General features: G+C 45.4%; 1 protein-coding gene across 1 annotated transcript in view; it reads right to left on the reverse strand.

Annotated features, from left to right (window-relative positions):
* The window catches only part of LOC122679941, a 405,877-nt gene that overhangs the window by 113,106 nt on the left and 276,208 nt on the right, over positions 1–16,563 (reverse strand). Inside the window, 6 exon segments of the mRNA XM_043880800.1 lie at positions 4,504–4,818; positions 6,038–6,352; positions 6,426–6,518; positions 10,957–11,274; positions 11,365–11,673; positions 15,026–15,415. Coding sequence (XP_043736735.1) covers positions 4,504–4,818; positions 6,038–6,352; positions 6,426–6,518; positions 10,957–11,274; positions 11,365–11,673; positions 15,026–15,415 — 1,740 coding nt within the window.

A 16,563-nucleotide genomic window follows, 5' to 3' on the forward strand; every position in this document is an offset into this window, starting at 1 on the left:
CTGTCCTCTAAGATCCAGTCCATGTGGTCTCTGGGGCCTCAGCTCATGTGGAAACCTTGCCTCACAGGAGACCTGTGCTCACACAAGAGCTCTGGGAAGACCTGCCTCCAGGCCACACAGTCAGCAAGGAGATGCCCAGGAACAGTAAGAACATACCAACGAATTTAATGTTCTCCTCTCACAACTGACAGACATGAGGTCACCATGAGAGGGAGAGTGGAAACAGGAAAATCTGCATTCCTCACTCACAAACCAGCTCTGCTCTTAGTTAACTCCTGTTCCCAAACGCCCACAAATTGTATCAAGGTGCAGCCACAGGAGGCCCCTTCCCAGGGACCACACAGGCCCTCAGATGGAGAAATTGTCTTTTCTAGAGAATGAGTGTCTTCTCTTGGCTCCTGAAAAGTCTGGAGCAAATTAGACTGTAGTTGACCACAAACTCTGGCCTATGAACTACCAACAAGGCTTAATGTTAAGGCCATTGCACATCATAGATTTTGTTCCTTCGTACTGACATATAAACAGAGCTCATCTTAAATTATCCCAATACCTCACAAATTCAATACTGCACTACATTTTAAAAAAGCTTTGACTACCTTTCATGTATAAGACAGCACAGAGGAGTTATCAAAACACTTGTTCTACTTGTGGATTTCATAAATATGCTCAAATACTCAAGTTTTCTTTTCCTTTTGGCCACTGAACAATGCTTGTGGGATCTTAGTTGCTTGACCAGGGATTGAACTCAGGTCCTAGCAGTGAAAGTGCAGAGTCCTAACCACTGGATTGTCAGGAAATGCCCTAATCTGTACATTTTAATGCAAGCATATCACATATAAAGTGAAAATTTATGTTGCAGTGTGGAGACGTAAATGCCAAAAGGAGAATGATTTCTCACTGCCAAGGACTGTGATAGCATTAAAGACAGTATACGGTTGAGACTGTCATGTCCAACTCTTTGTGACACTATGGACTACAGCCTGCCAGACTCCTCTTTCCATGGGATTCTCCAGGCAAGAATACTGGAGTGGGTTGCCATTCCCTTCTCCAGGAGATCTTCCCAACCAGGGATCAAACCCGGGTCTCCTCCATTGCAGGCAGATTCTTTACCATCTGAGACACCAGGGAAGCCCATCAAATGCATGAGGTTACTGATGTTTTGAAATTCTAGAGAGGCTGGGCGTTGAGGAGTCAAACTCACCATTTCTAGGACAGAGACTGAAGATTGCAGGAGATGAGCTAACCCCACTCACCTGTCTGAGACCTCATCCCATCTTCCTTCACTGGGAGCACATCCTCTTCACTCATGTGAGAGGCAGGAGGAGCCCCAGGCACTGGTACTTCTTCAGCATCATCATAACCCTCACCAGGGGCATCAGTCTTCTGAATTGGGGCTTCTGAGGGCAGAGCAGGGGTCAGTTGAAACCACGGTAAGGGGGTTCGTCTGGGAAATACCTATGATCCCTTCTGATCCGAGTTTCTGAGCCGCTATAGAGAGGCACATTGCTTCAGAAGATTTTTTCTCTTCTAAGACCATGTTTCACTTTGAAGTGTCCATAAGCCAAAACATGATTTTACACATCTTTCTCAAAGGAACTCGTATACCATAAGCATGACTAAAGCGTTTTGACAAATAGTGCTTTCCAGATGTTATTTTTAGAAACATTGTGTTTCTGTTGTGATTCTGGACACAGAGAGCCCATCTCCAAATTTGAGACATCACAGAACAGCCAGAGAAGGGGAAGGATGGACTCCATCTCGATACAAGTGATGCTACTGCTCCATCAAAGGAAGACTGTTTCCCTTGCCTCTCATCTCTATGATGGAAACTCTCCTCCCCAACACCCAGCTGAGGTGGGTCCATCTCTATTACCTGGAGCAGATCTGGAGTCATCGTTGTCCTCACCATCTGGCAGGAAGCCTAATGTGGAGACAAACATCACACAACACACAGAATGACCCTCCCCACACCCAAGGGACCAGTGTTAAGGTTGAGAAGGAACAGGCCTGGCTCATGGAGTGTAGACAGAGGCTGGGGGCTCACAGGGCTCTGACAGGCCATCCTACCACTTTGGTGGAGCTTCCGCTGTGAGTCTGGGGCACATGTGGGGGCTACATGTGCTGAGAAGATGTTTGCAGTCAATGGGAGGTGACAACCAGAGGTCCCAGGAGGGCAGGCAGAGACACCCACCTGGGCTCTCCAGAAGACCCTCCTTCTGTGACACAAGGTAATCAAGCTCCTCATACACTGCTTCAGCATGAGCACCTTCATAGCTGGAAAAGGCTGAGAGATCCCCCAGCAGGTCAGAGATGCTACCCCAGATACCCTGGTCCAGCAGGCTGAGAGATCCCCCAGCAGGTCAGAGATGTCATCCCAGATACCCCGAACCAGCAGACACATCCTTTATCTCCCCAGTGCTCACACAGGTCTTATAGGGACCTCAGGATAGCTTCCCACCCAGTGCACCTGTTGGCAACTTTTCCCCTCATCTGGCCCTGAATACAGCTCAACCCCAACTCTGTCTCATCTCACAGGAAAGGCTATGACTTATGAGAGCTCATGTACCAGCCCTAAAAGCCTCTGTCTACTCAGCACTTAGAACACATGGAGCCTGCAACTCAGAGCAGAGACCTGGCCCAGGCTCCCCTCCTCACACCCGCCCCATCTCCTGCCTGCACACATGCTCCCTGGTCCCCAGTTCCCCCTGCAGCCCACCTCTGCGCTCTGCTCTCCATCTGAGCACCTGAGTCACCAGGACGATGAGGACCAGTAAGAGAAGGGCCCCCAGGATGAGGCAGAGGACCCAAGGAAGGGAGAAGATGCCAGGGAGAGGATTCGAGGCTGGACTGGTCCCTAAGGAGAACAGGAAAGAGGGTTGGAGAAGGTCCTGGGCAGAGAAACCCTCTGTGCCAGAATTTCCAGGAGCTCTGGACAATGGCGTCCCCGCCTCAGATACAAGTGCACTGACAGTGACTGAGCTCCTCCCCGTCTCGTCCTCAGACAAGCCATCCTCACTCCTGCCAGTGTGGCCCCGAGGCAGAGCCAGGGATTGTCAGGGAGCTGCCTGCCTAAACTGCCTCTGAGGACCCGCCTCATCCCCTCTCCTTGGGCTTCAACAGACAGAGCATCAGACAGTCCTGGGACCTGCGCCTCACTGATGAGGAGCAACACACAGGGGCAGGTGGGAGAACCTTAGATTCTGCAACATGGGAACCAGAGCCACTTGGACCCCAGGCATGAGAACCTTTTGACTCTGGGATCCAGGGTAGGGGAGTTCCCCAAAATAATGCCCTGGCTCCTCCCCAAAAGCCAGAGCTTCCTCGACTCTTTCCTCTCCTTAGCTGTCAGAGAGTGCACAGAAGAGGTCCCTAGAATCTGAGTACTCTCCCCTGCCCATAGATGGATCACAATACCTGCTGTATTTGGGGGCAATGTTGTCCTTGCACCTAAAGAGAAAAAGAGGAGTTTGGGTAAAGGGAATTGACCAGAATGAAGGGCAGCCCTTTTTCCCTCTTGAACCTGAAGTCACCCCTCAGTCTCCACAACATCAGTGTCCAGTCCTCCCAGCTCCCCTGTCCTAGATCAGAGCCCCAGCCCTGGTTTGCTGTCTGAACATAAACTCCCCACCACACCCGGCCCAGCCCACTGCCTCTGCCCTGCCCCAGCTCACCCAGGACGGACCCCGAGCCCCTCACTCACCAGAGCACCTCACACCAGCATCCTCCTCATGCTTGCAGTCGCTCTGCCCCCAGGGCCCCGCAGCACAGTCCCACAGGGAGGGCTCCCGGCCCCCGCACCGCACCTCGTCCAGCCAGATGCTCCCGTTTCCAGGGCCAAACGCCGCGGCCCGCACGGCTTCCACGGCCGGGCCACAGCCCAGCTGCTGACACACCACCTCGGCCTCTGCCAGGCTCCAGGAGTCATCGCACACGGTGCCCCAGGAGCTGCTGTGCCAGACCTCCACCCGCCCTGAGCACTCGCTGTCTCCTCCCCTGAGCCGGAGCTTCTCTCTGTCTGAAAAGGCAGCAGCCCCTCCTGTGACTCCCCTGGTGGGAGGAAGGAGCCCCTGGGAGCCCTGGGGAGGGGGCGGGGCTGATGTACCTGTGCAGGGGGCAGCAGCTGGACAGCTCTTTGGTCTCCCTCCTGCAGAAACAATGATGGGAAGCTCTGGTTCAGGGACAGCTGGGGGTGGTCTTGTCCCCAAACACAAGTATCTAAGGTTTTTTGTCACAGTCAAATGACAAGAGACCACAGAAGCTACATCATCTACTTGGCTGAGTGGTTCACTGCATCTTATCAGCATCTGGAATTACTTTATCTAATTAGTTGTTTACCAGACTCCACATCCCATAGCAACCGCAAACAGACACAGAGACAAATAAAAATATACACCTACATTTTGTAGACTCAGCCAAAACCCATCAATTAGATCTGGAAATATGAAATCATACTAACGACATCCTACACGGTTGGGAGTTACACAGAAACAGACAGTAAGTCACCTGCACACAAGATGTAGGCTTCCTCCTTGGGAGAGCAGGAGTTGTAATTCCAAGGGTCAGAAGGACATTGCCAGAGAGAGGTGTCAGCTCTCCGGCACTTGATTCCATCTACCCAGCGGGGTCTAGAACCTTCCCTAAGAGCAACAGAAAAGTTGAGACTTCCGCTGTCCCCACAGCCAAGCTGTCTGCAGATGACAGACACGGTGACATCATCCATGGGGCTGTGGCAGACACTGCCCCAGGTCCCGTTGTAGAAAACTTCCAGCCACCCAGCACACTGCTGGTCCTCGCTGACCATCCTGAGAGCCAGGAACTCTAAGATTGAAAGGGAGGAGATGGGACAGAGTGAACATTCAACTCAGTGCTCTAGGTTCTCCTCTCCCCCAGAAGTTGTGACCACACACCCCTGATCCAGCAGAGGAGATGCCCACTGGGTGACAAGACTGACTTTTGCCTCCCTTTCACCTGACTTTGTCCATTAACGTCTGTACACCTATTTCTACCACAACAATGTAGATGTGAACAGAGAGCAAGGCCAACTAGGGCAGCTGCAGTGATGGGAGCTGAATCCTGCTTCCTGACAAAACTTCTAAAAGAATGGAAAGTGATGTGGACAGTGATGTGGTCGACAGAATAATGGGCCCCCAGAGATGTCCACAGCCTAATCCCTGAACCTGTGACATGTTACCTTACATTTCAAGAGAGACTTTACAGACGTGATTAATAAGGACCTTGGGATGGAGACATAAAGCTCAAATATTGTGGATTAACCATGTGACCCCAGCCTAACACATCTTTAAACACGCTATGCTGAGAAATGCATCATCTTTCCCAGCTCCAGTTAAAGGGAAATGTGAGTGAGACAGAACAGTCAGAAGAAGCACTGTTGTCTGAAGAAGAATAAAGATGGCTCTGAGCCAAGAAATGAGGCCACCCGGGAAACCAGAAAAAGCTGGGAGAAGCGTCCTGCCCAGAGACTCCAGGGAGAACACAGCCCTGTGGACACTGGGATGTTGGCCCCCAGAGACTCTTGTTAGACTCCTAGCAAACAGAACTGTAAAGGAAAAATCTTGAGTTTTCACTATGTCAGGCTCCTCTGTCCATGGGATTCTCAGGCAAGAATGCTGGAATGGGTTGTCATGCCCTCCTCCAGGGGATATTCCTAACCCAGGGACTGAACCCGCATCTTTTACATCTCCTGCATTGGCAGGCAGGTTATTTACCACTAGCACAACCTGGGAAGCCTAGGATTTCCAGGTGTTACTCCCACAGATAACTGAAGAGTGAGCCCTGCTTTCAGCTGTTAACTGCAAGAAACAACTCTGTCAGGAAACACTACTGAGAAGAAAGGACCAGAATCTCAGCTGCTGCAGGAGGAATTAAAGTGCCCAGTCTTCATGTCTGCTGGAAAGACAGGCTCCATGGGAGGAACCCTCCTTCTCTGGTCCCTTCAGCATCTCTCCCTCAGAGCTCAGACCCCCGCCCTCCAGGGCCCCACCCCTCCCCCAGCCTGTGGACAGTGTGGAGTGCGCACCTGAGCAGATGACCCCCGCGTCCTCCTTGTGTCTGCAGTCCTGCCGCCCCCAGCCCCGGGAAGGGCACCTCCACACGTGAGACTCATTTCCTGTGCAGTTCAGGTCGTCCAGCCAGATGGGCCCTGACCCTGCCCCAAAGTGAGCAGACCCTGTGGCATTGAGGGCGTCTCCACAGCCCAGCTGCCTGCACACCACGCGGGCATCGTTCAGGTCCCAGCCGTCGTCACAGATGGTGCCCCAGGAGCCCTGGTCAAGGATCTCCACTCTCCCGGCGCAGAGACCTCCTCCGTCCACCAGGCGGAGCTGTCTGCTGTCTGAGGAGAGAGAAATGGGTCACTGGGGCAGTGACGGGGTTGTAAAGGGTCTTCTGTCCTGTGGGACACTCACCTGAGCAGTAGGGGGCGCTCTCCTCTGAGGCCGCAGAGCCTGCTGGTTCAGACACGGAGTCGTTGCACTGGGGCAGCACCTGGGTCTGGTTTCCTGCAGAAAGAGCAATGATCAGAGGTCTGGTTGGGTTGAAGAACAGGAAACTGAATTAAACTAAATAATAACCTAGTGATGGAGTTTGAGATGAAAGCTGTAATAGCAGTGAAGTTTATAAATTTAGAGTTCAGTTTCTCCATGGAGAGGTCTGCTTCTGACAGTGCCACAATTTTTGTTTAAGCCAAGCTTTGCACTGAGAACAAGTTAAATAGTGTGTTCTATACCTAAATCTATATCTAAATATAAGAAACAAAACAAAATCTTTTCTGAAAGATTTCTAGAAGCTTTCATCTTCCATGTCTGTTACCAAAAGAAGAAGAAGAAGAAGAAGAAAAAAACTCATGTAAAAGAGATCAAATGGAAAACCAAAAGGAAAAAGAAGACATTCCCCAAAATATCCCCAAATATTCAATATTTGAGTTACCTGACAGAGAATTTAAATAGCCCTGATTAAAGTGCTCTTAAGATTAATTGCCAAGATGTGTTTCTTGACAGAGAAATTTTAACAAAAAAGAAATAAAAGTTCTAGAGCTAAAACACTTAATATTTGAATTTAAGAACTAAAGAATGAATGTATCAGCACATTAGATCAGCATAAGGCAGTTATTAAAACAGAAGATCAGAGGACAAATATTCTTCTATTAGGTTGGTGCAAACATAACTGTGGTTTAAGACCACGAATTTTAAATCATTATAACTAGGCTCAGACATATCTTTATTAATCAAAATAGGAACCATTACAATCAACACATTTTTGCCAATGAGAAATTAGTTTGTTTTTTCCTGTAGTGTAAAGCTGTGCTTTGGGATTTGATTGGAAAGCATTTCCTGCCTCCTGTTGGTTGTGGAAGCATTTTGTTTGCAAAAAGTTGCTGAGATGCTTGAAGAAGTGGTATTCAGTTGATGAGAGGTCAGGTGAGTATGGCAGATGAGGCAAAACTTCGTAGCCCAACTCGTTAAACCTTTGAAGCGTTGGTTGTGTGATGTGTGGCCAGGCGTTGCCATGGAGAAGAATTGGCACCTTTCTGTTGACCAATGCCGACTGCAGGTGTTGCAGTTTTCAGTGCCTCTCAGTGATTTGCTGAGCCTACTTCCCAGATGTAATGGTTTCTCTGGGATTCAGAAAGCTGTAGTGGATCAGACTGGGAGCAGACCACCAAACAGTGACCAAACTTGGTGCAAGTTTGGCCTTGGGAAGTGCTTTGCAGCTTCTCCTCAGTCCCATCACTGAGCTGGTTATCAGCAGTTGTCATATAAAATGCACTTTTCGTCACAGGTCACAATTCAATGGAGAAATGGTTCATTGTTGTTGTGTAAAATAAGAGAAGACAATGCTTCAAAATGACAAGTTTTTTTTTATTTGTGGTCAGTTCATGAGGCACCCACTTATCAAGTTTTTTCACCTTTCAGCATTTGCTTCAAATGCCAAACGACTGTAGAAAGGTTGACATTCAGTTCTTTGGCAACTTCTCATGTAATTGTAAGAGGATCAGCTTTGATGATTGCTCTAATTGGTTGTTGTCAACTTCCAATGTCAGGCCATTGCACTCCTGATCTTCAAGGTTCTCATCTCTGCAAAACTTCTTTTTTTAAAAAATTTATTTATTATTTATTTATTTTTGGCTTTGCAGGGTCTCTGCTGCTCAGGCTTTTCTCTAGTTGTGGCGAGTGGGGACTAGTCTTTGTTCTCGTGAGCAGGCTTCTCATTGTGGTGGTTCTCTTGTTATGGAGAACAAGCTCTAGGGCTTCTGGGCTTCAGTAGTTGTGGTTCCCAGGCTCTAGAGCACAGGCTCAAAAGTTGTGATGCACAGGCTTAGTTTCTCTCCTTAGCATGTGGAATCTTCCCGGACTAGGGATTGAACCCGTGTTTCCTGCACTGGCAGGTGGATTCTTTACCACAGAGCCACCAGGGAAGCCCTGCAAAACTTCTTGAACAACCACTGCATTATATGTTCATTAGCAGTTCCTGGACCAAATGCATTGTTGATGTTGCAAGTTTTCTCTGCTGCTTTACGACCCATTTTGAGTGAATAAGAAAATCACTTGAAATTGCTTTGTGTCTAACATCATGTCTATAGTCTAAAATACATATAGAATAAACAGCAAGTAATAAACCATTAGCAAAATAAAAATCAAGAAATACACATTAAATGATGTGAAACATAACCACATTTATTTAAGAATACATTCCAATATCAATGGCAAATTTCAACAATGCAAAAACCACGATTACTTTTGCACCAATCTAACTGCAGGTCACTTGGTAAGTGTCCTGGTTATAGTGCTGTGTAACAAATTTCCCCCCAAAATTTAGCCACTGGAGGAAAAAATATATATTTCATTTTGCTTAAGACTTCCTGAGTCAGCAATTTTGGAAGACTCAAGAGTTCTCTCTTGGGGTCTTTCAGTACTTGCACTTAGATATCATCTGGGGCTGCAGTCAGCTGAGAACTTGACTGAACCTGTAGTTACTTAGGGAAATTCCTCACAGTATTTTAGCAGTAAAGGAACATCATGATGGCAATCTAATCCAGTAAGATTTTATATGTTCAGAGAGAAATGAGACAGAATGAAACAAAAACTAGCATTGAGGGACTCCAGTTCAAGGTCATCTGGAAATGCTTATATTATTCTTGTAACTTTTCAGTAAGTCTCAAATTACATCAAAATTTAAAAAAAAAATGTTAAAAGGTGAAAACAAGTCAGAGATAATTCATTCCTAGGACACCTTCCATAAAAGAAATACTAATAACATTAAAAATAAATAAATAAAATGCTTAGGAAAAATGTAGAAGAAGGTGGACAAAACTTTTGAGAGAAATTTAAGAACTAGCTGAATGGAGGGATATAGCATATCAATGGCTTCCCAGGTGGCTCAGTAGTAAAGTATCTGCCTGCCAGTTCAGAAGTGGGCTCAATATCTGGGTCAGGAAGAAGCCCTGGAGGAGGGCATGGTAACCCACTCCAGTATTCTTGCCTGGGAAATCCCGTGGACAAAGGAGCCTGGCAGACTGCAATCCATGGGTCACAAAAGAGTTGTATGCAACTTTGTGACTAAACAACAATAAAAAATTATGTCAATGTATTGAGAGATCCAAAATTGTCAAAGTCAGCCATTCTCAAATTTCTGTGTAGATTAAATCTAATCTTAATCAAAATACCCTTATGCTTATTTTTTAGGGAGTGTGAAAATTAACCAGCAGATTCCAAAACTTAGACAAAATACAAAACACCAAGAATGACCAACACAGTCAGTAAGAAAAGGAACAAAGTTAGAGGAGTTAATACAAAGTAACCCCTGTAAATTAAAATTGTCTAGACTTATTATAAAGTTATAGTAGTTAAGAAAAGGCAGCATTGGTGCAAAGATAGACAAATGATACAGTGGAACAGAATACAGAGTCTTAAAAAGGACTCAGACATATGTGCTCTTCTGCTTAAGATAAAGGTAGCACTGCAGTGGGGAAAAAGTCTTTTCAGAAAAAGATTCTGAGCAAATTGGATGTCCATGTGAAATGTGACTTATCTTACACAGATATCAATCCCAGAAGGAATGTACAATTACATGCAAAAGAAAAAGAAACTTTTGTAAGATACTCTAAGAGAATATTTTCATGATCTTGGAGTAGGGAAAGTTCTTTTTAAAGGGATATAAGAAGTATTAAATACAGAGGGAAAAGTTGGTAAGTTATATTAATATTTCCTTCAAATTAAAAACTTGCTTCATCAAAGGATACTGTAACATTAAGAAAACGAAAAGAAAAGAGCAAATGTTAAAAACAGAAAATAAGTAACATGTATTTGCACCCAAGGTCATTGTCATGCTACATTCTAACATCATATTTATAATAGTCAAGAGCAGGAAACAACTCAAATCTCTAATATCAGTTGAATGGATCAATGGCCATGTTATCAATGAAAGCAATGTTCTACAGTAATAAAAATGAATAAAGTACTGCTATAAACAATATCAAGAGTGAATCCTAACTATAACGTTGAGTCGAAGAAGTCACACACAAAAGAAAGCACACTGAATGATTTTATATAAAGTTCAAAAACCGATAAAACACTCTATGGTAGTAGAAGTTAGATAAGCAGTTTTCCCTGGAGAGGAAGGAGGCCACAGTTATTGGAGGAAACAGTGACTCTTGATGCTGGGAGTGTTCTTTTTGCTGCTCTGGGTACATGACTGAAGTCTACACTTACTGCTTATACACTGTTTTCTATGATCATATGTCAATAACAATGTTGCTTTAAAACATATTATTCCCCTTCACACTTATTGCCCTAATCTGAAAAATGAGTGAACAATGAGAAGCACCATATTTCATCATGAAATATCTTCCAAAGCCAGTTTTCCCTCACTCCCTGCTCTTCAGAACACTTCACTCCAGGAGCATCCTAAGTAGCAGTAGCCCTTGTCCCTCTCTCTTACCTGAGCAGATCACATAGGCCGTGCTGCCATGGGAACAGTCAGGCCCACCCAAGGCAGTCACAGGGCAACTCCACAGGAAGGACTCCGCCCCTGAGCAGTGAAATCGGACTGTTGAGATCTGGTCACCTCCTTCCACCAAGTGTGGTCCTCCAGGGGTGGAGATGGCGACTCCACAGCCGAGCTGCCGACAGACAACATTGGCATTGGCCAGACTCCAGTGGGAGGCACAGAGCACTCTCCATCGTCCAGAAATGTTCATCTCCACCTGCCCCTCACACTGAGAGGAGCCGTTTGTCATGAGCCGGACTTCCGAGTACACTGGGAGAAGAAGACAGAGTTTCAGCAAAATCTCATGATCTCTCACCTGAACAGAGTGTGTGGGAGGTTAAGTCCCGACCTGCAGCTCACCTGAACAGACAACCTGAGCAGCTCCACTGTGCTGACACGTGCCCCCTGGACAGGGCACTCTGGGGCAGAACTGGAGCTTAGGTTCCGCCCCCTCACACCTAAACTCTTCAGCCCAGATCCGGCCATCTGACTCTCTGAAGAGCTCGTGTCCCAGGACAGACACAGCCTCGCCACAGTCCAGCTCTGCGCAGATGACCTGGGCAGTGGGGAGTGTGAAGTTCCCATCAGACACTGAGATCCAGTCTTCTCCAGGACGTACTTCTACTCTTCCTGAGCAGGGTCCATTGTCTCCAACCAGACGCACAAATCCTAAGAAAACAACAACAAGAAATCCAGTGAGTGTCCATAGTCCTGGTTTGGCAATTGGAAACAATGTCACAGGCAATAATGTGAAATTTTTTCTTTTCCAGGAGTGGCGCCTGGAGAGAAAATGGGACAGTTATTCTCAGAATGTCATGAGCAAGTATTTTCATGAGCAAATTTCTGAAAAGAAACCCTGAAGGATTTTCAGGGTCAGTTTGAAATAGCTGATTTCCAAAAACATGCATTTTGAGGTTAATTAGGAATGTGAATTCCTCATCTAGAGGCCTGGAAACTACAGAGCCCAAGGATACTGCTCTGTAGTGGGCACCAGACTCAGGTTCAGAGCTGAACTAACCCACAGTGAAGTAGATCCATGGGCCTCAAGAGGTTAGAGGACTAAGAGCCACACAAGGTTAGAAGGCCATCCTGAGATTTCTGGGGCCAGAATACTGGCCAGTTTTCTCTCAGGAACTGATACTCAAGTCACTGAAGATAAGCAAAATCATGCAGGCTGAATCTGCGAGTGCTTGCTAACAGTAGAGAGACTTCTGGCTAACAGGAGGAAAGCTCGACATTATAACAAGTTTACTGTTATGATTTCACATATGTTTCTCGTAATTTTTCATGATGAAAAATTCCAAGAATTTCTTAGGTGACCTGATTTTGAAAAGTTGTCCAGAGATCAGTTTGGACAGGAAGAAAGCTTAGAGTCATAGGAGAAGGGGCTGGTCATAGCCATCTTTCTTGAAAGCTTAGAACTTATCAAAGAACCTGGGACAGAGTGAGTTCTCAGTGGGAGCATGCAACAGCTGAGGTTTTTGATTACTTCATACTAGACATGTGAACTTTAGGAAATGCTAAAGAGTGAAGATAAGTTAAAGTATTTTAATCCTGTCTATATGCTAACTGTTCCTTTCCTATTTGGATTCTTGAGCAATAGCTACTATGCTGTAAAGAAAGAGGAAGAGGAAGAGAGCAGAGGGCAAATAGTGAAGTGAAGTGAAGTGAAGTGAAAGTCACTCAGTCATGTCTGACTCTCTGTGACCCCATGGACTATACAGTCCATGGCATTCTCCAGGACAAAATACTGGAGTGGGTAGCCTTTCCCTTCTCCAGGGGCTCTTCCCAAACCCAGGGATCAAACCCAGGTCTCGCGCATTGCAGGCAGATTCTTTGCCAACTGAGCTACAAGGGAAGCCCAGGAATACTAGAGTGGGTAGCCTATCCTTCTCCAGTGGATCTTCCCAATCCAGGGTTCTAACTGGGGTCTCCTGCATTGGAGGTGGATTCTTTGCCAACTGAGCTATGAGGGAAGCCCAGGGAGCAAATAAGCCATACATGACTTAGAAATTTTCCAATTGCAAAAGCCTCAATATGGATGAAAGATAGAAGATTTGGCATTTTATCCCCTGTGCTCCTCCCATCAACCACTTCATCCTGCTATCTATCCCATTTCTCCCACTGCAGACAAGAGAAAATAATCTTAAGAACCACAAATGGGTGGAAAGGAAATTCTGAAAGGGAAGAACTTCTGTAGGAGTGGAGTGAGGCAGGGTGTGTGGTAGGTTAAAAGGGGAGTGGGTGGGGTATGAAACAGAGGGAGACCAAAGAAAAAACTCATGATCATGGTTTGAACTTCAAGGACCATATCTTGGGTAGAGGAAGGTAATCCAAATAAAAAAGAAACCCACAACATAAAACACTTTCTTTAACACACTTGTCTGGTTTCAAAGTATGCTCATGATAATTAATGTACATGGTGAAATTCTTTCTGGTAAAGGATTCTGATTATATGAATATATGAACTTTGAAGGTTCAGAAAGAATATTCTAATAAAATAAAAATCTACTACAGAAAACAGGAAAGAACAGAAAAGACCTAAAAGAAATTAAAGACTTGAAGGATCAGCTTGACCACTTATCCAAGAGTGAATGGCGAGACAGAAGATGGTCTGCTTGCATTTTATTACTTATCACTTTCATCTCCCCAGAGAGACATAGGTTAGAGCCAGTCTGGTCTGGTTGGGAGTTTGCTCATAGGCGACACATTCTAATTAAAGCATTTTTACTCAACACTTTTTAGTTGCTATATTAACCCCATAAGATTACAGATTAGGCAGAACAGAACAAAAGAAATATTTGTTATATGCGGTTTTATGTACCCTGATAAATGTTAAATGCTTGAATATACACTGAATAATCAACAAAGTCTTATACACATAAGGATAGACTCTTCTGAGACAAATTATAACTTCTTTTTTGTTTTCTATTTGATTTTAAAATTTATGTGGAAGATTATGTGTGTGAAAATTGCGAGAAAGTTTGTGGAATAGAAGGCTGATGTCAGTGGATAAGGATATTAAATATAATAAAAATATATCCTCCTCTGATCTCTTGCTGTACAGACATCCTGCATCCTTAGGCACACACAGCATCCTCCACACCACGCACACCTGGACCATCAGTGCTGCTCAGAACACCCCGCATGTGCCTTTTTCAGTTCCTATTACAATCCCTCTCCCTCCCAGCTGCTATAACTCTTTTCTACCTTCTTCAAAAATTACATCTGTCCCCTTACTCCTATTCATATGAAATAAACCCCCCAATTCAATTCTCTTAAATCACTGAAGTCATCAACTATATAATTTCTTACCATAAATCACAGAAACGGTATTGCTTCCACTTTTGACTTGTCAGTGTATGGCTAAGGGTTCTTACAAAGTTTTGGCCTATACAGATGTCTTAAAAGAAAAAATGGGCAGAGAATCTCTTATGGTAACAATGGAAGGAGAACCTATGACTCAGAGCACTTCATCCAAAGTTCTCTGGTCTTACCTGCAAAGGCCTACAAATATTTACACCTAAAATTTCAAAAGAGACTTGCAATTTGGCACAAACCCATCAATGCCTGTCTGATCTGTTTAGTGACATCCTCTGTGCCTCCACTCCTACTAACCTAGTGTAAAATAATGTCTCACACTGTATGTACAGAAACAATTCCATCCATGAAGTTGTGTCCTCATTCTAGCCCTCCCCTCCCAGAGGCTCACTGTGCAAAGGGCTTTGTGTGGTGATTTGAAAATATCTCTGTGATTGATCTTCATCTTCATTATGAAGACCAATTTTCATTGGAATAGTTTAATCTACTATGTAAGGTGAGATCACTGGAGAAGAAATAGCAGAGATGTACAGCAGGAAAGTAAATGAAGCACCTCACCTACAGAAGTTTTGTGCATTCAGGGAAGATGGGTCTGTCTCAGTCCTCTCTAGCCCATCTATATCCTATTGCCCCAGTGATCAGACACCAGCTTCCACGGAACTTTTCATTCTGCCACCACAGGGCAATACACTGACCATACCTGAGCAGACGACTCCTGCATCCTTCTCATGACTGCAGTTGTGCACTCCCCAGCCCCGGGAAGGGCACTTCCACACGTGGGACTCCTTTCCTGTGCAGTCCAATGTGTCCAGCCAGATGCGTCCTGATCCTGCCCCGAAGTGAGCAGACCCCATGGCCTTGAGGGCATCTCCACAGCCCAGCTGCCTGCACACCACACGGGCACCGTCCAAGTCCCAGCCGTTATCACAGATGGTGCCCCAGGAGCCCTGGTCAAGGATCTCCACTCTCCCGGCGCAGGGACCGCCCCCGTCCACCAGGCGGAGCTGTCTGCTGTCTGAGGAGAGAGAAGTGGGACAATGGGGCAGTGACAAGGGGGATGAGAAGGGTCTTTTGTCCTGTGGGACCTCACCTGAGCAGTAGGGGGCGCTCTCCTCTGAGGCTTCAGAGTCCCCTGGTTCTGACAGGGAGTCATTGCACTGGGGCAGCACCTGAGTCTGGTTTCTTACAGCAGTGATAAGAGAATAATAACACTGAAAATGGGCAAAACCAGGAAATATACACTACTGAGTAGGGTGATACAGATGTGTTAACTCTGATTTGTAGAGTTTTGCACAGCATCTGAGAAAGATTTACAGGAAATGTTAGTCTCTCTACCCAGAGCAGTTGAATGAGTTCAGAGTCACAGGAATGGGCTGGCTGCTGGACAGATTCCTTATAAACCACACACATGTTAGTGCCCTTGACCTGAGAGTTAAAGGGATTAGATTAAAGGAAATGGAGTCAGGAACCGGCCTCATCAGAAGCCTCAGGTAGCAGCCATGAACCCTCTACTTTTAGAATCATTCTCCTTGGTAGAGTCATGCAGAACTGAAAAACAAATGGACCTTGAGATATCTTGGTTTGCCCCAGAATATTTCACTGATGGTTCTAAGCTTCAGACTCCAGATCTGGATACTTTGTTAAAAAAAAAAAAAAAAAATTATCTCTTTGCGTGGATTGGGCAACCTTGCATGAGAAATGTGTCAGGTGATATTGATTGACATTGACCAGATTCCATTGGGAATCTTGGAATGCAGCTCCTTCTCTCAAGTAAATATTATTTTTTCTTGCACTTTGTGTCAGGAATTGCTATGATTCAAAGTTAGGGGTTATTTGTTCTTCAGGGGGAAAATATTATGCATTTCTAACTTTACCATAGAGGAGAAATAGGTTAAGTTCTTGCTCTGAAAGCACTTGAACAAACGATATTGACAGACTCACTGTGTTGTTCTTCTTTAATACATAAAAAGCAATGTAAATAAAGTTTAAATGATGTCTATTCAGTGTTACACTTTAAGTGAATAATGAAGTAGAGAATACAATCTAGAATTTTGTACTTTCAGGAAGAGGGGTTCCAATGGAGAGGTTCACAGCAGACCAATGGTCTGCTGGATATAACTTTAAATGCTATTTCCAGTTTTTTAAGAAATCTCCACACTGTTTTCCATAGTGGCTGTACTAGTTTGCATTCCCACCAACACGATCTGTGAAATAGATCACCAGCCCAGGTGGGATGCA

Source organism: Cervus elaphus, chromosome 22, assembly GCF_910594005.1.
Source record: "Cervus elaphus chromosome 22, mCerEla1.1, whole genome shotgun sequence".
Classification (NCBI taxonomy): domain Eukaryota; kingdom Metazoa; phylum Chordata; class Mammalia; order Artiodactyla; family Cervidae; genus Cervus; species Cervus elaphus.